The sequence below is a fragment of the Aquarana catesbeiana genome, linkage group LG01 (assembly GCF_042186555.1).
Source record: "Aquarana catesbeiana isolate 2022-GZ linkage group LG01, ASM4218655v1, whole genome shotgun sequence".
Classification (NCBI taxonomy): Eukaryota; Metazoa; Chordata; class Amphibia; order Anura; family Ranidae; genus Aquarana; species Aquarana catesbeiana.
This window is the reverse complement of record NC_133324.1, coordinates 98651671-98677456: the sequence shown is the minus strand read 5'-3', so window position 1 is coordinate 98677456 and position 25786 is coordinate 98651671. Positions and strand designations below refer to the sequence as shown.

Below are 25786 nucleotides of genomic sequence, written 5' to 3'. Positions count from 1 at the left end.
AGGGAACCCAGGATCCGATCCGGTGGTGCCGCCAGGTTGTCACAGAGCTTAGCTCCAAGAAAGATGTAGCCGGCAACTCCAGCTGTGGCTGCGAACAGGGCTGTATGTCGAAACGTGTCAGCTGTTTTTAATCTTGACCTTCTTGTAGCAAATAAAGATTTTTATGGGATTCTGGATTTTCCGGCAACATCTTTCTTGGAGCTGTGTTTTCAATGGCTGGAGGCCATTTGAGTCACAGCACCCAGTGAAGGACTCCACCCTAAATCTATGAGGTGTGTTCCCTGTTGTGAGTGCTGTCTTTGTGCTTTGCTTTCCTAATTTGATTACCACAGAGCTGCCTGTGGACTGGCCGGTCCCCAGCCATCTCTTTGCTCCTGGGAGGCAGGAAGTGACTAAAGATTTTTTTATCACATGCTTTCCAGGGTAGAGGAGAGACTTGGGGTGTTATAGACCTCAGATCTCTCCATAAAGAGAGCCTGTCATGCCTTATTTCTTGTGATAAGTATAAAAGTAATTGAAAAAAATAATTAAAGGGACGGAATTAAAAAAAAAAAAAAACGTAAAAAAACTTTTAAAGCTCCCTGTCCCCTCATGCTCGTGCACAGGAGCGAACACATACGTGCCCGTATATGCAAATGGTGTTCGTAGCAAACATGTGAGATATCGTGGTGAATGTTATATCAAGCCCAATAATTCTAGTGCTGGACCTTCTTTGTAACTCTAAACTGGTAACCTGTAAAAAAGTTTCAAGGAGATGAAGATTTTTACCGTTCACCGGAGTTTGGCATTTTTTAGCGTTTTTTGTGGTCAGAAAATTTGCGCTTTGAACGTGATTTTATGGCATTCAGAGAGCAGCCCATAAACTCCACTGCTGATAAAAGCTAAAAAAGTCCATGTGTGCATGAACACATAGGATAACATAGAGTGGAGTTTATGGGCTGTTAAAAAAATGCCCAAACTCCAAAAAATGGCCGCTTATGAGCTCCAGTGTGCATGGAGCCTTAAGGGAAATGTTTGTTTGTCTTTTTTATAAGACATTTAATTGTGATATTTGGTTAGCAGATTTTTTTTATATTACTTTTCACGGTTCCTTCTGCCTCCCTAAGGAATAAAAATCACTGCCAAGTTCTGATTCACACCTGCTACTGAAATATGTTTTATTACGTACTGAACACATAAAAGGAGATTACACATTAACTTAGATGACAAGCTTACTGTGTTTATATTGTATGGTTTAAATATATAGGATACAGCTTGCGGGCAATACCTCTATCAGAACAATGTGAAACAGTAGAAAAGTAGGGGGAATTTGGTACTATGATGGGCCACACACAGGATGGAACTCTGATGAGGTCTCGCAATAGATTTAGGAGTTCTCAGACAATGAGTTACATTTATTCAATATGTTTTTGCTCAGCACCACAAACCTGGAAGCTAACTGATTTCTATGCAGAGCAGCACCAGATTTTGCATCTTCCAGTTTTAGTAAATCTCCCCCAATTAGAGAGAAGAAATGTGACAGACTCCTGGCAGTTTGTACTAAATATTTAAAATCCAAGTCTAGCCAAAAGTTTGTATTAATTTTTGGATACAGCGAGGAAGCGTTATAATCCAATAGGATTTTTTGGTTGTCTATATTGCTATTGGAAAGATTTTCCCTCAGTTGCTGTCAGGGTGTGAACAAAACCTGCTCAACAAGGAAATAGAAAAAAAAACAAAAGTGTTCTACCCCTTTCCCATTCTTCTAAACAAAAATATGCATTTATTGTTTATGGTTCTGATGTAGAGAATATCCTAACTTCTTGACCTGATGACAACACAGGATTTGAAGGGAAATCTCCCCAGAGGGGTCACGACAGCAATAGAAATCTGGTTTATGTTCTAACCCCTCACTGCTCTATCCAAAATTTGAAGAACAGTTCCAGGTATGGATATTTTACATACTGTAGAGTTACCTTAGACAGCATGGGACCCAAAAGCAAGCAGAGATCACTAGGGTTGCAGTGTCTACATTTATGTTGCCACCAGGGAGACTCTGAGGGGATCTTTCTATGGCCATATGCTTTCGATCCATCTCCCCACTCTATGCTGTGCAATGGTGGTAATTCCCATCATCCATTCGATTACAGAGACTCAAATGTAAAATCTAGTAAGTATATTTAGGAGCCTTTTGTGATGTACAGTATCTCACAAAAGTACACCCCTCACATTTTTGTAAATATTTTATTATATCTTTTCATGTGACACTGAAGAACACTGAAGGAATGACACTTTGCTACAATGTAAAGTAGTGAGTGTACAGCTTGTATAACAGTGTAAATGTGCTGTCCCCTCAAAATAACTCAACACACGGCCATTAATGTCTAAACCGCTGGCAACAAAAGTGAGTACACCCCTAAGTAAATATGTCCAAATTGGGCCCAAAGTGTCAATATTTTGTGTGGCCACAAATACTTTCCAGCACTGCCTTAACCCTCTTAGGCATGGAGTTCACCAGAGCTCCCCAGATTGCCACTGAAGTCCTCTTCCACTCCTCCAGGATGACATCACGGAGCTGGTGGATGTTAGAAACCTTGAGCTCCTTCACCTTCAGTTTGAGGACGCCCCACAGATGTTCAATAGGGTTTAGGTCTGGAGACATGCTTGGCCAGTCCATCACCTTTACCCTCAGCTTCTTTAGCAAGGCAGTGGTCATCTTGGAGGTGTGTTTGGGGTTGTTATCATTTTGGAATACTGCCCTGCGGCCCAGTCTCTGAAGGGAGGGGATCATTCTCTGCTTCAGTATGTCACAGAACATGTTGGCATTCATGGTCCCATCAATGAACTGTAGCTCTCCAGTGCTGGTAATACTCATGCAGCCCCAGACCATGACACTCCCACCACCTGCCTTTACACGCACATGAACTTTAATGGCATCCCAGTGTTAGTCCGTAGGGTTCAATATTGAGTTGGCCCACCCTTTGCAGCTATAACAGCTTCAACTCTTCTGGGAAAGCTGTCCACAAGGTTTAGGAGCGTGTCTATAGGAATGTTTACCCATTCTTTCAGTAGCGCATTTGTGAGGTCAGGCACTGATGTGGACGAGAAGGCCTGTCTATGCATGAATTAATCCCGAAGGTATTCTATTGGGTTGAGGTCAGGACTCTGTGCAGGCCAGTCATGTTCCTCCGCCCCAAACTCGTTCACCCATGTCTTTATGGACCTTGCTTTGTGCACTAGTCCAAATCATTTGGTGGAGGGGGGATTATGGTGTGGGGATGTTTTTCAGGGGTTGGGCTTGGCCAGTGAAGGGAACTCTTAAGGCGTCAGCATACCAAGACACTTTGGACAATTTCATGCTCCCAATTTTGTTGGAACAGTTTGGGGATGGCCCCTTCCTGTTCCAACATGACTGCGCACCATGGCACAAAGCAAGGTCCATAAAGACATGGATGAGCGAGTTTGGGGTGGAGGAACTTGACTGGCTTGACCTCAACCCGATAGAAAACTTTTGGGATGAATTAGAGTGGAGACTGTGAACCAGTCCAACATCAGTGCCTGACCTCATAAATGAGTTTCTGGAAGAATGGTCAAAGATTCCCATAGACACACTCCTAAACCTTGTGGACAGCCTTCCCAAAAGAGGTGAAGCTGTTATAGCTTCAAAGGATGGGCCAACTCAATATTGAACCCTACGGACTAAGACTGGGATGCCATTAAAGTTCATGTCCGTGTTAAGGCGGGTGTCCCAATACTTTTGGTAATATAGTGTGTATGTAAAGCGCTGCATAAATTGATGACACTATAGAAGTACTTGTAATAAAAAAAAGAATACATTCTTGCAGAATTGTCCAAAATCCGAACTGTGGTTGGCATGACCTGGCTCAACAACAGTAAATTTAAAATTCAACTGAGTTGCACAGAAAACTTTTGAATGGGTGCTGCTGCTGTCCGAATACATTACCTGGTAGAGGAGATTCCTCCATCTATGCTGTTTAGCCTGGATGAGGGAATTAATAAATTTCTTGCGGTAGGGGGATCTTGTGTTATTAAAGTAACCAGAAAATTGTTATATTAACTGTGAAAATGTTAAGCTATTTGATACCTTTGCAATTGACTTGTCAAATAGGACCATGAATATCTATCACAGTGCTTCTCCCTGGTCACAGTGTTAAACAACGCAACAAGCTGTCAAATAATTATATTTTTACAAATACTGATGTGTTACCTGTGATCCTGTGGAAGATGATAGGGATGGGTTCTGTTGTAACTAACACATCTTCATCATTTTCTGAGCTTGACACATATGTATTATCTGCAACAATAAAAAAAAAATGGCTTTAGATATAACAGAAGCTTCTGGCAACATTTAAAGCAGAAGACAATACTAACACTTTAAAGAACCTTTACAGCTGTAATCTAGAATCAAACGCTTGTTGAAGTTCTCCGCATAAATCAGTAGAGCGGGTTCCCCATATGGGTAAACTCGTCATTAAATTTTCATGGACGCAGCCACTGTTTTCATCTTTTGGAAAAAACTGATCTTCTTGAATGAAATGGTAACCCTCAGGCTCTGGAATGTCAGAAGCCCTGATCTACATACAGTACTTATTCTAGTACAGTAGCAAAGTTTTTAAGCCATTGGATCAGAATGACAATTTAGAAAGCTAGTCTTTTTATAAGTGAGAAGTGGAAAAAGGCAGAACAAGCTGCTGACCAGGCCTGTGCTTGTAATCACATGGAGAAAAAAAACATCCAGTTCACTTTTAGTTTATTCACATTGTTGTCAATCGAGACCTGGAGAAGGGGGCGCTCTTAGAGCTCCTAAATGAGTTGGCTACTTTTTATATCCCCCCCCCCCCCCCCCTTCCCGGACTTTTATCAGAATATCAGAATAAAGTTGCATCTGAACCTCTTAGCAATGTAGTGTTGCTTTCATTTATTTATTTATATTTAAAGAGAAGTCATCAATGATAGACTTAAAGGAGAAGTACAGTCAAATCTTGTTTGGCTGTACTTCTCCTGTGAATCACAGGAGTGCAGTTCGTTCTGCACTCCTGTGACCGCTTTTAGCAGACAGCAGCCTGAAGTCCGCTCTTTGCTGATGTCACAGAGCTGGTCCAGGCTCCGGCAAGATCACGACAATGAAATCAGGATGCCTGGACTGCCACCCGGCTCAGACTCTCAGCGATCAGCTGGGAGCCTGAGCTGGCCACTCCTGCCCCCTCCATAGCCCAGCAGTCCAGTGAGCTGGGGAGAGGAAGGGTGTGCAGAGCAGAGAGCAGGTGACTGACATTTGCCAGCTCTCTGCTAGGGGAGCCCTGAGAACCGATGCGTTGTTCTATCGCTCGGTTCTCAGTGTTAGAGCTGACGGGGGACAGATGCTGCATCCAACTAGGTAAGTATGATTCAAGAAAAAAAATTGTTTCCTATACTTCTCTTTTAAAGTGTATATCAGGGGAAAATATGAAAAAGACATATGCAGTGCATTCTGTAATACATGTACCAGGGCTTTCTTTAAGGTAGAGCAAAAGGGGCATCTGCCCTGGGCCCCGCCATTGTCGTGGGACCCAAAGCAGCTGCCTCACACTTGCCAACTATTCCAGTTTAAATTCCCTTGTCCCTTGAAGTTTTAGTCCCGTGCTGTGTCCCGATACCTCAGTGTGAAGTTCTGTTACTAAAGCTGCCCAGCTCTACACTATTGCCGTGTACAGATGACTCACCTGCAGACCCTGTGTTTACATGTAAATAACCTGCATTGATATGTAAATAGTGGTGGCATTAATATGTAAATAGCCGTGGACCAGTTGCATTGATATGTAAAACGAGGCTGCATTCATATGTATATCACCATCACTTCTGCTGAATGCTGCCCACTGGGGAGGTAAAGGGGCATGCTGGAAAGTCCTGCCTACAACCGTGGCCATGGTCATTACGCCTAACATCAGCCTGTTCTGCAAAGGTAAGCAAATTGGAGGTGAAAACTTTTTGCAAAATAACATGGTGCCACAGCACCCTGAATTTTGGTGCATGTGAATAATGCACATCTCAGCAGATGCGTGAGGCTGTCCATACCAATTGATGGCACTGCTATGTATCTGCTAAAGGGCAGCATGTTTCTGTAGTGTCAGGAAAGCGACTTTGCATGCATTTCCAACACACACAAATGTGAACGCAGGCTAAATGTTTTAGTTACATTGGTGGTCAGTGTAAATCTTCTCATTAGATTGGGGCTTGGTGTACAATCCTTTCATTTCCACTAATGGCCAGTGTGAAGGTCCTTATTACATTGGTGGTCAGTGTAAATCCCTCTTTACATTGGTGGCTACTGTGAATGCTCCTATTATATTAGTGGTCAGTGTAAATCCCCATTACATTGGTGCCCAGTGTAGAAACTCCTCTTTATATTGGTAATCGTTTTGAATCTTCCCTTACATAGGTGGTCCATGTAAAAGCCCCTTTAAATTTGTGGTGAGTGGAAACCCCCCCTTACATTGGTTGCCAGTGTAGAAATCCCCCTTTATTGGTTGTTGATGTAAAATCCCCATTACATTGTTTGTCAGTGTAAATTCTTCATTACATTGGTGATCATTGTACATTTCCCTTTACATCGGTGGTAAGTGCAGTATTGCCCTTACAATGGCGGTCAGTGTAAATCTCCCCTAACATTGGTGGTCAATGTAGAAGTGTTACCTTACATTGGTGGTCAGTACAAATCTCCTTGACAATGGTTGTCAGTGTATATTCCCCCTTAAATGGAGGTCATTGTATATTCCCCCTTCCCCCAACACTGGCGGTTGCTGTAATTGCTCCTATTACATTGGTGTCAGTGTAGAAATCCCTCTTTATATCGATTGGTGGTGTACAATCCCCCATTACATGGTGATCAATGTAAATCCCCCCTCACATTGGTGGTCAGCGTAAATCCCCCCTCACATTGGTGGTAATTGTATATTCCCCATTACATTGGTGGTCAGTTTAAATCCCCTCCTCACATTGGTGGTCAGCGTAAATCCCCCCTCACATTGGTGGTAATTGTATATTCCCCATTACATTGGTAGTCAGTTTAAATCCCCTCCTCACATTGGTGGTCAGTGTAAATCCCCCTCTCACATTGGTGGTCATTGTAAATTCCCCATTACATTGGTGGTAAGGGTAGAATCCCCCACTATATACTTGCCACAGATTTCCAGCTTTGCTCTACGTGATTCAGAATTTGCCACAGTGTACTGCCTCCTAGGGGCAGTAACCTCTAGCAAACAATTAGTGATTGGTAAGGATGTCCAGTAACCTCTAGCAACCAATCAGTGAGCAATATTGATGTACAGTAACCTCTAGCAACAAATCAGTGAGCAGTACTGGTGTACAGTAATCTCTAGTAACCAATCAACAAGCAGATGTCATGTACTGTAACCTCTAGTAAATAAACAGTGAGTCATAATGTGTGTTGCAGCCAGTCAGTGAGCAGTAATGATACACTGTAAACTCTGGCAACCAATTGCAATTGCTGCCTGATCTGATTCAGTAAACTAATTTTGAGTCTAGCTGCTGTTTATTGTATGTCTCAGAGCAAGCGGAGAGGGAAATTGCATGGAGGGGGGGATGTAATCCAGCGGCTCTCCTCTCTCTATGCACTGTACAGGCTGCATTGATGGGCACTGGTGAGGCTACACTGCTGGACACTGGTGAGACTGCACTGATGAGGCTGCACTGATGGGCACTGGTGAGGCTGCATTGATTGGCACTGATAAGGCTGCACTGATGGGTACTGGTGCACATACTACCCACCTCCATACATGTCACACCACTCTCCTGCACATACTACCGGCCAGCATACACTCCACACCCCTCTCCTGTATATAGTACCCACCGCCATACCCTCCGCACCCCTCTAATACTTTATAATGTTTTTTCTCTATCTTATCTTCTTAACATTTGGTAGTCATATCCCCAAAAAATTTAGGAAATATCTTTTTTTAATCTCATGGACAAAATGTGAGAAAAAAACGTATATATCATACAATCATTCCATAAACACATACCACACACACTGTATATATAATTTGAGGAAAATATGCTTATAAAATCGTTTACCATTTGCCAATAAAAAAAAAAAAATGTCCCCGGATTTCATTTAAAAAATCTGGTCACCTTAACCACTTCAGCCCCGGAAGATTGTACCCCCTTCCTGACCAGAGCACTTTTTACAATTTGGCACTGCATCACTTTAACTAACAATTGCGCGGTCATGCAATGCTGTACCCAAACAAAATTTGTGTCTTTTTTTTCCCACAAATAGAGCTTGATCACCTCTGCAGTTTTTATTTTTTGCGCTATAAACAAAAAAAAGCCACAATTTTGAAAAAAAAAACAATTTTTTTTACTTTTTGCTATAATAAATATCCCCAAAAATGTTTTTAAAAAACAAATTTCTTCATTAGTTTAGGCCAATATATATTCTTCTACATATTTTTGGTAAAGAAAAATCACAATAAGCGTATATTGATGTGTTCCAACTGTATGGGGATATAACTGACTGGGGGAGGAGACATATCGTTGCTTCTACTTAGTAGAAACAAACAATATGTCTCCTCTCCCCTGACAGAACAGGGATTTGTGTGTTTACACACACAAATCCCCATGCTGGTGCTTGTGCCCACTACTGCGCATGGCCGGTGGTCCCCCACCGTGCAGCGGGTGCGAGCGGCCCCTGGTGGTTCTTAAAGGGTACCCCAACCCCATACGAGGTTTTGCCCAGCAGAGCCATTCTGCCGACGTATATCGGCGTGGGCCGGTCGGCAAGCAGTTAATATAGCAGCTATTTTGTGGGCCTACTAATGTGCCTTTTTCCTTCTTAAGCTCCTCAAGGGAACACAATAGTTATTTATTTTGGGTGTGCTAATACATCTCTTTCCTCCTTCTCAAGGACGTATAGCAGGTATTTATTTTGGGCCTACTTACATGCCCTTTTCCTCCTCTATCTCCTCAAGGGAGAAGAGCAGACAGTTTGTTTTTTCTAATTTGCTAACCATGTTCTCTTTTCCTCCTGCTTCTCCTCAAAGGCACAGAGTGCTGCTCCTGCACCCTTTCCCTGCTCCTTCTCCACTAATACTGCCATTTTCCCACCAACTTTCTATGAGGAGTTGGCATACATTTTTTGGCCCAGGGCCAGACCACAGACCTCTGCAGTGCTGCTGCAGAAGCAGAAGTAAGAAAAATATCTCCAAATCACCTCCATGTTGAGTGTTGTCATACCAGCTCTACCCAACACCATGTTTTGTGTCAGGTACTCAGGCTATATGCCAACTGCCATTACTTTGCACAGAAAGCCATACCTGCTCAACCCCATTATATGAAATGACACTGAGCAGCAGGAGATAGAGGAATACGGGGAGGAGGGTTGGAACTGCTTCAAGGGGAATGTTTCTCCCCTCAACTGCTTCAAGGGGAATGTTTCTCCCCTCCCTAATACAAGGAGATCTTCTGCAACCATCCAAGAGGGTGCCCCAAATGCTCCACTCTGGGGAGATGCTGCAAAAAAACTCTTTGCATTTACTGATGGCTGGATCCTCAAAACTAGAGGTATAGTTGCAGAGGGAAAACCTACAGCCTCAGGCTGCCCAACCTTCCACAACATGGGGAAAAGGGAAGACAGCAGCCAGCAAATTAGGTCGCACAGGCACTGTTGTGGTACTAGCAGTGAGGAAGAGTACATTTTTTGGGGAGGCTTAAGAGGGTTGTCCTCCACCCATCATAAAAGGAAAAAACCTGTGTGATCTACTGCCACCATCCAAAAGTTGGCAAATATGATGCAATCTGAGGATTTTGAGCAAAGAAACTTCCCTGCATTTTTTAATGGTGGCTGGATTCCCCACACTTTAGGCAATGCTACAGGGAGAAAACCTAACAGGCAGGTAGAGGCAGGCCACCCTTCCACAGGGTGGCTTTGCTTTGCTAGTCACAGCATGTAGGCAGGTGTAGTCTACTTTCTCCACTCTGGGTGGTGCTCATCTGCTATGGCAATACAGCTGGAGAGGAAGTCAAGGGGAACATGGCTCTTCTATGGCTTCCAGGGTCACTGGGGAAGCTATCTGGTTGGATGCTGCCACTCCATGTGACTCTCACAGCCATCTTGGGTCAGACAGAGCCTATTATGGCCCTGGCTCCCAGGTTTGGCGCTTTTTGGTTAGTGGGTAGAGTGGGAACAGGTACCCTGCCTGGTAGGGGCAGAACTAGTGGCAGGGAAAGGTTTCTGACAAAGAGCAAAAGCATTGGGCTCGCAACCTCTTTGGAAATCTTCCTGCTTGAGCATGAGATGGCCAGGCCGCATTCTGCCTCTCCGAACAGGTACTGTCAGTTCAGCTGAAACCTGCTCTTTACAGGTTGTTGGAACCATAAGTGTTCCCATTTGGGCCGTCCTCCCACTAGCTTTAGGCTCAATTCACATCTATGCATGTTGCTTTTGAGTGTTTCTGCAGTGCTTTTTGCGGTGCTTGCCGCGTTTTTGGACACGCGGTTTAAACACGATTTTACCGTGATTTTGCAGCAATTTGCAGTTTTTTTTTTATTACACTGTATATAGCTGGTTGCTAAGGAGGGGACAGTCATTTATCAGGCCCCTGGACCAGTATCACGCTTTCTGGATGACTTCTCTGCATGGCTACCCTACTTTCTCTCCTCTGAAGTACCTGCCATTATCCTAGGTGACTTTAACATTCCAATCAATGTTAATACTGCAACCACTTCTCAACTGCTCAACCTAAACTCCTCTTTTAACCTAAATGGACACAATGGACACAAACCACCACTCACTCCAACGGCAATACTCTCGACCTCATATTCTCCCATCGCTGCACTCCCTGCAACCTCTCTAACACCCCTTTTCCTCGCTCGGAAAACAACCTTATCCATTTTACACTCTCCTTGTCTTCTACCTCCCATGCTGCCAACCCACAAACCACTACCCGCAGAAACCTTCGCAACCTCAACCCTTCCCTTCTTCATTCTGCTACTGATGGCCTTTACGACAAAATCGCACCCCTGTCCTGCCCAGACTTAACCACTTCCATCTACAACAACACGCTGTCATCCTCCCTAGACGTACTTGCTCCTCTTTCTACACGCAAAACCAGGCCCCATCTGCCACAACCCTGGCAAATGATGACACCAGAAGTCTCAAGAGACGCACCCTTGCTCTTGAGCGAGCATGGCGTAAATCTAAGTCCCTGCAAGAACTCCTGCCTCCACACTGCTAAACAAACCTACTACAACACTCTCATCAAAACCCTCTAATCCAAACCTCGTCAAATCTTTTCTACCCTTAATTTCTTACTTAACCCCCCACTGCCACCACCCACAAACTTGCTTACCATTCAACAGATTGCCAACCATTTCAAAAGCAAAATTGACACCATTCGCAAGGAGATATCCAGCATTCAACTTCCTCCCCTACCCAAAACATCAGGTCCAACACCACACTCAAAAATCTCCTCCTTCTGCCCAGTTACCACCGATGGAGTTGATAAACTCCTCTCCATGGCCCACCTCACCACCTGTCCCCTGGACCCTGTCCCCTCACAATTACTGCAACCACCTTCCCACTCTATTCTAAACTCCCTAACCCACATCTTCAACTAAACTCCCTAACCCACATCTTCAACCTCTCCCTCTCCTTCAGCACCTTTCCTTCCCTGCTCAAACATGCACTGGTTACCCCATACTTAAAAAACCCTCACTAGACCCCACCTGTTTGAATAACTTAAGATCCATCTCCCTGCTCCCATTTGGCTCCAAGCTCATCAAACGCCTTGTCCATGATCGAATGAGTCACTACCTCACGGACAACAACCTTCTCGACCCCCTACAGTCCGGCTTCCGTCCACAACATTCTACTGAAACTGCCCTACTAAAACTCATCAGTGACCTATTAACTGCTAAAACCAATGGCCATTACTCCATACTCATACTCTTATGCCCCGTACACACGGTCGGACTTTGTTCGGACATTCCAACAACAAAATCCTAGGATTTTTTCCGACGGATGTTGGCTCAAACTTGTCTTGCATACACATGGTCACACAAGGTTGTCGGAAAATCAGATCGTTCTAAACGCGGTGACGTAAAACACATACGTCGGGACTATAAATGGGGCAGTGGCCAATAGCTTTCATCTCGTTATTTATTCTGAGCATGGGTGGCACTTTGTCCGTCGAATTTGTGTACACACGATCGGAATTTCCGACAACGGATTTTGTTGTCGGAAAATTTTATATCCTGCTCGCAAACTTTGTGTGTCAGAAAATCCGATGGAAAATGTGTGATGGAGCCTACACACGGTTGGAATTTTCGACAACAAGGTCCTGTCACACATTTTCCGTCTGAAAATCCGACCGTGTGTACGGGGCATAATACCTCTCTGCTGCCTTTGACACTGTTGACCACCTGCTCCTCCTCAGCAAACTACACTCCCTTGGCCTCTGTGATTCTGCTTTATCTTGGTTCTCCTCCTACCTATCTCAGGGCACTTTCAGTGTCACTTACAACTCCATCTCCTCTACTCCTCTTCCTCTCTCTGTTGGGGTACCCCAAGGCTCTGTCCTTGGGCCCCTCCTATTCTCACTCTATACCTCTTCCCTGGGCCCATGGCTTCCAATACCACCTCAACGCCGATGACACCCAGATCTATCTCTCCACTCCTCAACTCACCCCCTCGATCTCCTCATGGATCTCCAACTTACTGAATGACATCTCGGTATGGATGTCACACCACTTTTTTAAACTCAATCTTTCTAAAACTGAGCTTGTAATATTTCCTCCTTCCCGGCCTCCCCCCCACGACTTTACCATTAAGATCAACAGCACAACCATTAGTCCCTCCACACATGCCAGGGTGCTGGGTGTAATCCTTGACTTTGACCTCTCCTTCAGCCCCCACATCCAATCACTGGCTAAATCCTGCCACCTTAACCTCCGCAACATCTTCAGAATTCGACCCTTCCTGACTAATGACACCACAAAGCAACTTATTCACTCCTTGATTATTTCCCGCCTTGACTACTGCAACTCTCTCCTTAATGGCCTACCCTTACGCAGGCTATCCCCCCTTCAGTCTATTATGAATGCTGCTGCTAGACTAATACACCTCACTAACCAATCCGCAACTGCTGCTCCTCTCTGCCAATCCCTTCACTGGCTTCCCCTACCCCACCGTATAAAATTCAAAATTCTAACCATCTATTACCTTTTGTACAGTACCACCACCCCCTCCCTTTAGAATGTAAGCTCTACGAGCAGGGCCCTCCTGTCCCTTCTGTATTGAATTGTACTGTAATTGTGCTGTCCCCCCTCTACATTGTAAAGCACTGCATAAACTGTTGGCGCTATATAAATCGTTAATAATAATAATAATAATAATAATAAATAGTGTGAATCGAGCCTTATTGTGAACTGTCTCTCTTTACTTCGATACAAGTTTCTACATTGCACTTGCACTGTGTGTGTTATTGCTGCTACACCCCACCTACAAGCACATCACTGCATATTTGTGAGTTACAGTGTTGTCCACCCAAGTACCACATTTTTATCCCCTCAATCCCCTCATTTGCCATAGTTGCCATTAAATTTAGAAAATACTCCTACAAGGTAAGGCAAAGCTACAGTGTTTTTTAAACAGTAGCTTTTCCTTCTTTTCATTATATGGCCGTTCCTGTCCTGTTGAAGTTAGCACAGGCGGGGACAGTAAAGAAACCTTTAAATAAAAAGAAAGTCCTAGCCTAATCATCACTGTGTCCCTATGCGAAAAATTTAAAAAAAAAATAGTTCCTTACAACATAAGGCCACCAGCTAAGACACTGGTCTCACAGAGTTGATGAGGGCTGCAAGGAGTTTTCTTGGCATCATTTGCAGAGGTTTTCTATGTTGCAAAATAGCTTTTCATTTTGGCCTCAACTGCATAACTGGGCTCTTCTTACAATGTGGATGGTATTGACAGCATAATCGAATAGCAAGCAACAATTAGGAACTATGTCCTGAAACAGGTTCTGAACCTTCTTCATTTTAGCTGAAAACAGTTTTGGGAAACCAAATCCTCAGACTTCAATACATTCTGAGCCACTGACCTGGAACAAGCATGCATCAAATGTAGTCAGAATTCCAGATTTGCAAGCGTCCAGGTCAGTGGCTCAGAAATAAAGACATTAGATCAGCCTAACAGCCAGAGAGGAAGTATTTTTGAAAGGAGAAGAATGCAAGGAAGGTTCCTTTCAACACAAGTTTCCTTTATTAGAAATTGACAGCCTTTAATTTAAATTTAAACTTTAATTCAATTCTAAATTCGTTTTTTTTTTTTTAAGACATTAAGTATGTACATTTGATTAGCTTAATGGAATGATTCTATCAATATATTATAATACTTTGTAAACCTTGACTCTAGGTATAGTTTTTTTATTAAATATTTTATGTACTCAAGGGATGCCTACCTTGTTACATATGCAAGTTTTAGTGCTTGCTAAGCAATGCACTGTAGTGATTGTATTTGTTGTTTATCTTTCCCAATGCATGTCTATCATTCATCAGCAAGCAACAATTAGGAACTATGTCCTGAAACAGGTTCTAAACCTTCTTCATTTTAGCTGAAAACAGTTTTGGGAAACCATATCCTCAGACTTCAATACATTCTGAGCCACTGATTCACTATCATTCTACCTAAAGGATAAGTTCACTTAAAAAAAAATAAAAATAAATGCACCTTTTTTTCCTGGAAAGCATTGCACCCATGATCAGCAGGTCGCTGATGCCATGCAGTTCTCCTGCAGCTGCAAAGGATGTCCGGGCTTGTAGTGAATTCACACATAGAGCTTTGTGAAAGAATGATGTGGCCATGTGGGCTGAGCCACACACAGCCGCGCTGTTTCCAAAAAGTGTCAGCTAGTACGGGGAACTTCTCCCTGTACTGATGTCACAGGGAGAGAGAGCAGCGGGCGGTGGCTGCAGGAGTGGGAACATGTTACATGTTCCACCATAAAAATGGGTGGGACATGTAACATGTTCCCAAAGGCAAACTCATCCTTTAAGCCGGCCACAGATAGATCCTTTAAGCCGGCCACTTCAGCAAGAACCGTCTGAGATTTGTCTCCCACCTATGGGCAGGCTGGTTGCATAGCTCTCAACTGTCCCTGATTTCGAGGGACTGTCCCTGATTTGGAGCAATGTCCCTCTGTCCCTCATTCCTCATCATTTGTCCCTCATTTTGGTCTTATCTATATAGATGTATATAAAATGCACTTTTTATCCATCAAAAAGTGTTTTCCAGTGCTAAACCTTTCATCTGATTTCTAAATTGCTGCATTTGTAAATTCCAAAAGCCAATATAAAGGAATAGTAGTGGTAAAAAAAAAGCACTTGTGGGTTTAACCAATCTTGTTTTTTTGTACAATTCTCCTTTAAGGGGGCGTGGCAAGGGGTGTGTCCTATGCCTACTTTTGCTGATAGGTGTCCCTCATTCCCATCTCAAAAAGTTGGGAGGTATGCTGGTTGTACTGAAGTCGATCCATTGATCATCTTCAACACAACCAGCCTTTTTGATTTTTTGCAAGCAATTACTTCTGGCAGCTATAGCCAGCAGTAATCAATGTGTTCTGCCGACAGAGAAGGCTCCCCCCCGGCAGAACACAACAGCTCTGCAGGACTGGCTGTGTTGATGGGGGAATCATGGGTTTTTTTCTTAACTGCAACCCGTCTATGGCTTGCCTTAGACTGGTTCAAAACAATAGGCATGGCAAAAAAACGATACCCCTTGTCACATACAGCAGTCAGTACCGCCACTAAATGTGACCCATTCAAGTGAATGGCGGCATACCATAACCATATGCTGGACTTGCGGTTGCAGTGTGATATTCTCATTCAATAACCCTGTTTGGCTGTCAAAAAACAAAACAAAACAGGTCTTCTGGAGGAGGCAACTTTCCCTTCTGAAAGCCACACCTGTGCTGCAGGTGTCAATGAACCATAAATCTATACATAAAATACCTTTAAAAATGTGACAGAAATCTAAAAAGAAAGATTTTTTTTTTTGGTAAAAAAATAACCTCAAACAGTGGCAGCCCATCCATTAGGGGCGCAAGGGCGCTGCTCCCCTAATCCATGCAATGTTTTTTGGTTTTTTGTTTAGAAGCATGTGATTAGAGCCAGAGGCTCTAATAGGCTTCAAAAAAGGCCCTGAGCCCACCCAGTTGTGTAACAATAGCAAATTAATATTCGCTATTGTCTTCCTGCTTCTCCTTCAGTCAGTCAGGAAGCGAGTTGACCCGATTGGCCGAGAGGAGAAGCGTTCGTATTGGTCGCCAAGGGAAGGAGGACAAAGCAGCCACCATGGAGAAGGAGGAGACGCAACATGGAGCCGAATGTGCTATATGGGGTAAGTACAGGGCTGGTGTGGGGACGGACGAGCAACCTTTGGACCGACCGACTTACAAGGGGGGGGGGGAGTCAACAGGTGTCTTGTTTGCCCCCTCCCCCAATAAAAATATAGAACAACCAGCCGCCACTGACCTCAAAGTGTGTATTGTTTCCTTTAAAGTTCTGAACCCTAGAATAAAAATGTAATATATTGTAACTTTAGAAAACTAATGCAGCCACCACATCTCAGGATTGGAAAACTTCAGAATTATACTGTTTTTGGGGTCTAGATACCTTGAAGATCAATTATGAATAAACACTTTTATTTAGAATGACACAGCCCATTCAGCAAAGCTTCAATGCTGAGCCTGTCTTTGCTTTGTCAGCCTCTTATTTATCTATACACTAACTACTGTATTCCTGGAAGTCATCTATTGATTAGGCTTTCTTTCCAGTTTATGAATGCTCTACACAGAGCTCAATAGTTTATACATTACATAACATTTATCAACTTTGCGGCACAGCAAAGCCGCGCAAAAATGGGAGCAGCAATCAGGGTTGCCAAACGCCAGTAAATTTACTGAAAGTTTGTAAAAATCAGTGATTTTTTTACAACTGCCAGTAAATATCAGGGGCTGATAATCTGATGATGTGTTGACTTTTGAAGTATAAATCAAGCAAATGACTTTGTTATAGGTTTCATCAGTGTTTCCATATCATGTTTATACTGTTCAAATATTCACTGTGTTAGTTTTCAATAGGAGTCCTGTAATTTCTTAGGTTGCCAGTAAAAAAATGTGCTCCGCCAGTAAATTTTCCATGTTTTGTCAGTAAAAAATGCTGCAGGAGGTTGGAAACCCTTGCAGCAATGCATCTTTCAGACAGATTTACTATAAGATTGCAGTTTGATTCGTATATTTTCAGTGGTGGCCCATGCATTGTGGGCGCTTGGGCGCCACCCCCCCAACACCTCCACCGCCCTCCCTATTCATATGCCCAGCCCCTTTCAGGATGCCGGACACATGAAATACTATGGCGGAGATAGGCGGGGGTGTGTATTTTGAAGCACGTGATTAGAGCCTGAGGCTCTAATAGGCTCCAAAATAGGGTGGGCTCCGGGCACAGAGCACTGCGTCCTGATCCCACCCTGTTGTGTGGCATAGCGAATGAATTTTCGCTATTTTCATACTAACGTTCCTCCCTGCCAATCAGCAGGCAGGTCAGTGGGACCTGTCTCACGATTGGCCAAAGCATCAGGCAATCCTTTTGGATGCCTAACGCTTTGGCGGAAGAGGAGACAAGGACACGGGAGCCGCAGTCGCCACTTCCCACAGAGGAATTAGAGCCGCTGAGGAAGAGAGCCGTCGAGCAGAGCCGCAGAGGAGGAGAGCCGCCAAGGAAGAGAGCCACAGAGGAGGAGAGCTGCAGAGAAGGAGAGCCGCTGAGGAAGAAAGCCGCCGCTTCTTGCAGAGGAGGAGAGCCAGGAGAGGAGCAGAGCCCCGCCACACGAGCGGTAAGTGCTGCCGGACCGGCCGCGGGGGGGAGGGTTAGTGAAGTGACATTTGAGCCTGGCTGCATTTGATGGGCACAAGTGGCTGCATTTGATGGGCACAAGTGGCTCCATTTGACGGGCACAAATGGCTGCATATGATGGGCACAAGTGGCTGCATTTGATCGGCACAAGTGGCTGCATATACTGGGCACAAGTGGCTGCATATGATGGGTACAAATGACTGCATTTGCTTGGCAAAAGTGGCTGCACTTGATTGGCACAAGTGGCTGCATTTGATTGGCACAAGTGGCTGCATTTGATTGGCACAAGTGGCTGCATTTGTTTGGCACAAGTGGCTGCATATACTGGGCACAAGTGGCTGCATGTGATGGGCACAAGTGACTGCATTTGACGGGCACAAGTGGCTGCATTTGACTGGCACAAGTGGCTGCATTTGATTGGCACAAGTGGCTGCATATACTGGGCACAAGTGGCTGCATTTGATTGGCACAAGTGGCTGCATATGACGGCACAAGTGGCTGCATTTGATGGGCACAAGTGGCTGCATTTGATTGGCACAAGTGGCTGCATATGATGGGCACAAGTGGCTGCATTTGATGGGCACAAGTGGCTGCATTTGACAGGCACAAATGGCTGCATTTGACAGGCACAAATGGCTGCATATGATGGGCACAAGTGGCTGCACATTTGATTGGCACAAGTGGCTGCATTTGATTGGCACAAGTGGCTGCATATGATGGCACAAGTGGCTGCATTTGATTGGCACAAGTGGCTGCATATGACAGCACAAGTGGCTGCATATGATGGGCACAAGTGGCTGCATTTGATGGGCACAAGAGGCTGCATTTGAATTTGATGGGCACCGTGAGGCTGCAATTGATGGGGGGGTTTAGTATTTTTCAGCCCCCAAAAAAAAAAAAATTTTGAGCACCAGCCGCCACTGTACATTCTGACTTTTCTGTTTAAATGTAGCCCTGAGATAAAATATCCCCTGCCCCTGGCCACTTTGAACAAAAATTGTGGTAAGTCACATGATAAATCTGCTTCAAACGTACGCAGAACTGGTACAGTCTTATGACTAACACTGCAGATGCAGAGATCAAAAACACACAAAAATCTGAAAAGTCAGAAATCCTAAAGGAGAGGCAGGCTGGTTTGTACTAAACATGACTATGATTCTTTTGTTACCTTGTGTGATAAATCCCTTCTTACATATTGTATTGTCTCTCTCTCTCTCTTTCTTTTTTCTGCAGTATCTATATAGTGCTTCACTTGAAGAGATACTGTTTTGTTATTTAAATCCAATTTTCTTCTGTATCTTTTCTAAAACCATGCTTGCATTGACACCATTTTTTAATATAAAACATGTAGATTGCATAATTTTGAAAAACAGTTAACCAAAATATGTAAAAAGTAGATCAAATTTAAAGCTAAGGATGGGCCACAAAGGCAGTTGCACCTTCATCCGTGGGGCACATTACAGGAAATTACTGTATAAACTGGCCATTCATTTTTATTAGAACTATAACAAGGTGGAATACAAAACAGATGTGGTGATAGCCAAGATAGAAGTATAAGGCGCTCCAAGGTAGTGCAGTTTGATGAGCTTGCATTCTTCTTACAGCCACCAGTGTTCATTTTGATACCAAATTTCGATTTAGTTTTAGTCATAGTCTTTTGACTTAAATGCCATTTTAATTTTAATTTAATAATCTGAAATGTTTTAGTTTTAGTCGTAGTTTAGTCTACTAAAATCTACAGTAAATTTTAGTCCACAAAAATATCCTATCTACAGTACATTTTAATCGACTAAAATCTAATGGGTTTAGATGAACTGTAATGGATTATTTAAGCATTTCTCTAGAATTTTCAATCTTATAAATACTCCTGGAGTAAACAAAATTGGTCTGAGGAGGCCCGTAATGCACAGTGAATGCTCTTGATGGTCTGAGGAGGCCTGTAATGCACAGTGCTCTAGACGGTGGTTTTAGAAGGCCTGTAATGTATAGTGCTCTGGACAGTGGTCTGAGGAGGCCCGTAATGCACAGTGCTCTGGATGGTGGTTTGAGGAGGCCTGTAATGTACATTGCTCTGGACGGTGGTCTGAAAAGGCCTGTAATGCACAGTGCTCTGGACGGTGGTTTGAGGAGGCCTGTAATGCACACAGTGCTCTGGATGGTGGCCTGAGGAGGTCTGTAATGCTGCACAGTGCTCTGGATGGTGGTTTGAGGAGGCCTGTAATGCACACAGTGCTCTGAACGGTGGTTTGAGGAGGCCTGTAATGCTGCATAGTGCTCTGAACGGTGGTTTGAGGAGGCCTGTAATGCTGCACAGTGCTCTGAACGGTGGTCTGAGGAGGCCTGTGATGCTGCACAGTGCTCTGGACGGTGGTTTGAAGAGGCCTGTAATGCTGCACAGTGCTCTGGACGGTGGTCTGAGGAGGCCTGTAATGCTGCACAGTGCTCCGGACGGTGGTTTAAAGAGGCCTGTAATGCTGCACAGTGCTCTGGACGGTGGTCTGAGGAGGCCTGTAAACGCTGCACAGTGCTCTGGACGGTATGGGGAGGCCTGTAATACTGCACAGTCCTCTGGATGATCATGTGAGGAGGCCTGTAATACTGCACAGTGCTAAGAATGCCACAACACTAAACATGCTACAGTCGCTACCTTGCTTGCTGGGAGGGAAAACACTTGAAATAAAATTTACCCTGACAGCCACCTTCTGATAGCCACAACCTTTTCTCAGGGCCAACTTCTGAGGGGTCCACAACAAAGTGTGGTTAGACTGCATTAAGCTGGCCATCCTGATGAACCAGCAGTAGAAATTCTATCCATGGATGGCCCTTTCAGCACAACAGACTTCAACTGCAAAATCAAAGGAGCCCAATGAGATGCAGACACTGCCTGGGTATTTCAGCATATATTGACCACAATTTATCACAAAGATGTAACATGATATATACTGTATGGCACCACATCCCAAATTATAATTCAGAACACAAGAAAAAGGAAGAGACGAGGGATTTTTTAGGTGCCTGAAACCTTAGGAATAAAGATGGGCTCGATGTACAAGCCAAACATAAGTTCGACTCAAACATCAGCTGTTCGTTTGTTCATAGAACAAACTAACATATGGCACACTCGTGGCAAGTTCGTCCGCCGTGGAGCGCCCCATAATGCCCTGCAAGATTGCAGTGCATTGACGGCTGCATATTGGCCAAAGCATGCACTGGACCTGCTTGCTTTGGCCAATCACAGCGCGATGTGCTGTGAGAGCCATGATTGGCCAAAGGCAGGTTGGCTCAGGGGCTAAGTCCATGCCCCACACTATATAAGGCTGCTGATTACACAGCAGCTGTATATAGTGAATGAATGGAGATTAGGCAGGTAGTGTAGTGTGCAGTCAGTCAGTGTAGTATTATATTTAATACAGTTCAGAGTATATAGTGCAGTCAGTGTAGTATATATAATACCGTTCAGAGTATATAGTGCAGTCCGTGTAGTATATATAATACAGTTCAGAGTATATAGTGCCGTCCGTGTAGTATATATAATACAGTTCAGAGTATATAGTGCCGTCCGTGTAGTATATATAATACAGTTCAGAGTATATAGTGCAGTCAGTGTAGTATATACAGTATCTCACAAAAGTGAGTACACCCCTTACATTTTTGTAAATATTTTATTATATCTTTTCATGTGACAACACTGAAGAAATGACACTTTGCTACAATGTAAAGTAGTGAGTGTACAGCTTGTATAACAGTGTAAATGTTCTGTCCCCTCAAAATAACTCAACACACAGCCACTAATGTCTAAACAAAAGTGAGTACACCCCTAAGTGAAAATGTCCAAATTGGGTCCAAAGTGTCAATATTTTGTGTGGCCACCATTATTTTCCAGCACTGCCTTAACCCTATTGGGCATGGAGTTCACCAGAGCTTCACAGGTTGCCACTGCTCGTCAGCTGCCCACCAGTGGACTTCTCTTCTTCATCTCAGTTTGCCGCAGCCAGCAACCCCTGCCACTTTGAGTATAGCTCCCCCTGTGCCACCTTCAGGGGGCACTCTGCACTTAGTCGCAAGGGAAGCCCTCCCAGCATTTCAGTCTCCGATCAGGTACGTGATATATACAAGTTGTACACTCTCTACTTTACATTGTAGCAAAGTGTTTTTTTTCTTCAGTGTTGTCACATGAAAAGATATAATAAAATATTTACAAAAATGTGAGGGGTGTACTCACTTTTGTGAGATACTGTATAATACAGTTCAGAGTATATAGTGCAGTCCGTTCAAAGCTGTTCAATCCTGCCTGGCCTTATGTGAGAAAGTAATTGCCCATCCCGTGCTAAATCATGAATGAACTGTGATTAACCACAATTTTTTGGAATGCTGAATTAAATTTTACTTGCCACACCCAGGCCTGATTACTGCCAGATATGTTCAATCAAGAAATCACATAAACAGAAGCTGTCTGACAAAGTGAAGCACTCTAACAGATCACAAAAAGCCACACATCATGCCACAATCTAAAAAAATTCAAGAACAAATTGGAAACAAAGTAATGGACATGTATCAGTCTATGAAGGGTTTCAAAGCCATTTCTAAGGTTTAGGAACTCCAGTGAACCAGGGAGAGAGCCATTATCTACAAATGGAGATAACTTGGAACAGTGGGGAACCTTCCCAGGAGTGGCCGGCCTACAAAAATTACTCCAAGAGCATGACGACGACTCATCCAGGAGGTCATAAATGAACCCAGGCCTCACTTGCCTCAGGTAAGATCAGTGTTCATGATTCAACAATAAGAAAGAGACTGGGCAAAAATGGCATCCATGGGAGGATTCCAAGGCCAAAGCCACTGCTGACCAAAAAGGCTCATCTTACATTTACCAAAAAAAAAATCCTTAAGGAGAATGTCCAGCCATCAGTTCGTGACCTCAAGCTCAAGTGCACTTGGGTTATGCAGCAGGACAATGATCCAAAACACAACAGCAAGTCCACCTCCAAATGGTTCAAACAAAGCAAAATTTAGGTTTTGGAGTGGCCTAGTCAAAGCCTGAACTTAAATCCAATTGAGATGCTGTATCATGACCTTACACAGGCCGTTCATGCTGGAAAACCCTCCAATGTGGCTGAATTAAAACAATTCTGCAAAGAAGAGTGGCCCAAAATTGCTCCACAGCATTGTGAAAGACTCATTGACAGTTTCGCAAACGTTTTATTGCTGCCAAGGGTGTGGCACAACCAGTTATTAGGTTTAGGGGGCAATTACTTTTTTACATAAAGCCAGGCAGGTTTGGACAGCTTTTTTGCCTTAATAAATGAAACCATCATTTAAAAACTGCATTTTGTATTTACTCGGGTTATCTTTGTGTAATAATACAATTTGTTTGATGATCTGAGTCATTTAAGTGTGACAAATATGCAAAAAAATAAAAAATCAGAGAGAGGCAAATACTTTTTCACAGCATTGTATAGTGCAGTCAGTGTAGTATATATAATACAGTGCAGGGTATAAAGTGCAGTGCAGAGTATATAATACAGTGTATTGAAGTGGTTAAGGGGAGCCCTATGACATAATTAAGAAAAAAAACAACGTGGGGTCCCCCCAAGCTCCATACCAGACCCTTTTCTGAGCATGCGCCCCCCCTCCTGAACCATAACAAGCCGCTTGCCCTCAACACTGAGTGACCCCGCCCCCTTCTGACATCATGTGATGTCACAGGGGGTGGGGTCACCCGGTTACATCAGTGGGTGGCCCTGCCCTTGTCTATATAAGAGCTGTCAAAGCGAAAAAGACAGCAGTCGCCGGGAGGCCTCCCATAGAGGCAGTGTTTTTTCATTTTTTCTATTTTTTAGGTCCTTTGGGCAGCATGACTGACGATGGATTTACATCGCGGGACACTTTTATTTTTTAATAAAGGAATTCTCAAAAACTGTCTCTTGTGGTTTTTACATTTTTACACTTTTTTGGTGAATGGGTAGGGGTACAATGTACCCCTACCCATTCACATAGGGGGCCCCCTTATTAGAGACCTCCCCTGTCCCAAAGCACCCACCCCCCCATGTTGAGGGCATGTGGCCTGGTATGGTTCAGGAGGGGGGGGGGCAATCGCGCGTCCCCCCTATCCTGACCTCCAGGCTGCAGAACCAAAGGGCCTGGTATGGACTGCAAAAAAACGGGGACCCCACACTGTTTTTTTCATTGATTTTTCAGCTCTATTGGCAGGAGCGGCAAAACATTACAGCCGTGAGCAAGTTTGAATGAATTTTTTTCTTTTAGAAATGTCATTATTGCTGTGGTGCTGTTCTACACATCGCACAGATCTGCCACTTTACAGGCAGACTAAGGGGGCCCCCCGGGCATGATATTTAAAGGAATATTTTATTTTTATTGTTTCACTTTAAGCATTATTAAAATCACTGCTCCTGAAAAAAGATAGTTTTAAAAAATGTTTTTTTGCATTAATATATGTCCCCTAGAGCAGTACCCGGGTCCCCATACACTTTTATGGCAATAACATGCATATAAGCCTTTAAAATTAGCACTTTTGATTTTTCATGTTCATGTCCCATAGACTTTAATAGGGTTTGCATGGCCGCTAGAACTTTTTGCCTGTTCCAGTTGTTCTGATGCGAACCGAACTGGGGGATGTTCAGCCCATCCCTACTTAGAAACAAGAACTTGCAACAACACTATTATAAAAAAAAAACAAAAAACATTTTATTGCGTACAAAAGGTCAAATATGAGCCATTAAAAACAAGTAGCAGAGTGTGTCACTAGTACCCCCTAAACAACAATCATTGTTACCCCCTGCAGACCTCCTGTTATGGATAAAAACGTGTCCATATATTTTAAATCATACACAAGTTAAAATAGCTCAGAATTTAAAAGATTTTCATTAATAGGAGGTTCTGCATCTGTGTAGTATGCAGGGGAATATCCAGAGGTCTCAACACATTTCGCTGAGTGACGCTTCCTCAGGAGACCCTGGGGTGATACACAATAAAGTATGTCTAAGAATGGTGGTACATCTTAACCAGAAAATGCCAGTATAGTGCTGGGGGGGCCTTTTCTCCTCAGGTCATGGGTGTAAGATTGTTTTGAGCGTACCCTTCTTTTTCCCTCCCTTTTTTGTTGCTGGGGACATCTTATTTACAGTAGATGACTTCTTCCCTTTGGTAGGCTTCTTGTTTTCCACTCCATTTTCTCCATGTTGTACTGCAGCCTTGTGGGAATATACTGGCCATTGGGACCACTGGATATTCCCCTGCACATTAAACAGATGCAGAACCTTCTATTAATGAAGATCTTTTGGATTCTGAGTTAATATACCTGGTGTACAATTTAATACTGTATATATAAACCCTGATATATCCATAACAGAAGGTTTGCCCTGTCAGCAGGGGATAATAATGATTGTTGTCTAGGGGGTACTAGTGTCACACACTCTGCTACTTGTTTTTATTGGATTGGATTCTAACCTTTGTATCCAATAAAATGTTAATATTTTGATAATAGTGTTGTTGTGAGTCGTTGTTCTTGAGGTTTTGAGCACTTAAAAAATCCATAGTCTCTTCCTCTTTCTTGTTTTCCGAAAAACATTGACTGCAATGGGACATTCATCCAGCTGTGCTGTTTAGCCTGGATGAAGGAATCTGCTAAAAACTTTTTTGTTCAACCGACAGGCTGAATGAAAAAAATCACCCATTACCTTCAAGGGAGACACCTCTTAGACTGCCTAAGACTCCAAGCTTCACCCTACCCATCCATCACCTTCGAGGTGGATGCCACCCTGTCCACTCACCACCTTTAGGGGGACACGGCTTAGATTCTAAGGGGTTTATTTTTAAAAATGTTAGACAAATGTGACAAGCATTTGCTTAGCCCTCACAA

General features: G+C 43.6%; 1 protein-coding gene across 2 annotated transcripts in view; it reads right to left on the bottom strand.

Annotated features, from left to right (window-relative positions):
* Window positions 1-25786, bottom strand: part of PARP8 (poly(ADP-ribose) polymerase family member 8) — a 416167-nt gene that overhangs the window by 216731 nt on the left and 173650 nt on the right. For both annotated transcript variants that reach the window (XM_073622188.1, XM_073622196.1), the window contains exon 4: window positions 4208-4294. In XM_073622188.1, the coding sequence (XP_073478289.1) occupies window positions 4208-4294 (87 nt within the window). The remainder of the gene's footprint in view (window positions 1-4207; window positions 4295-25786) is intronic.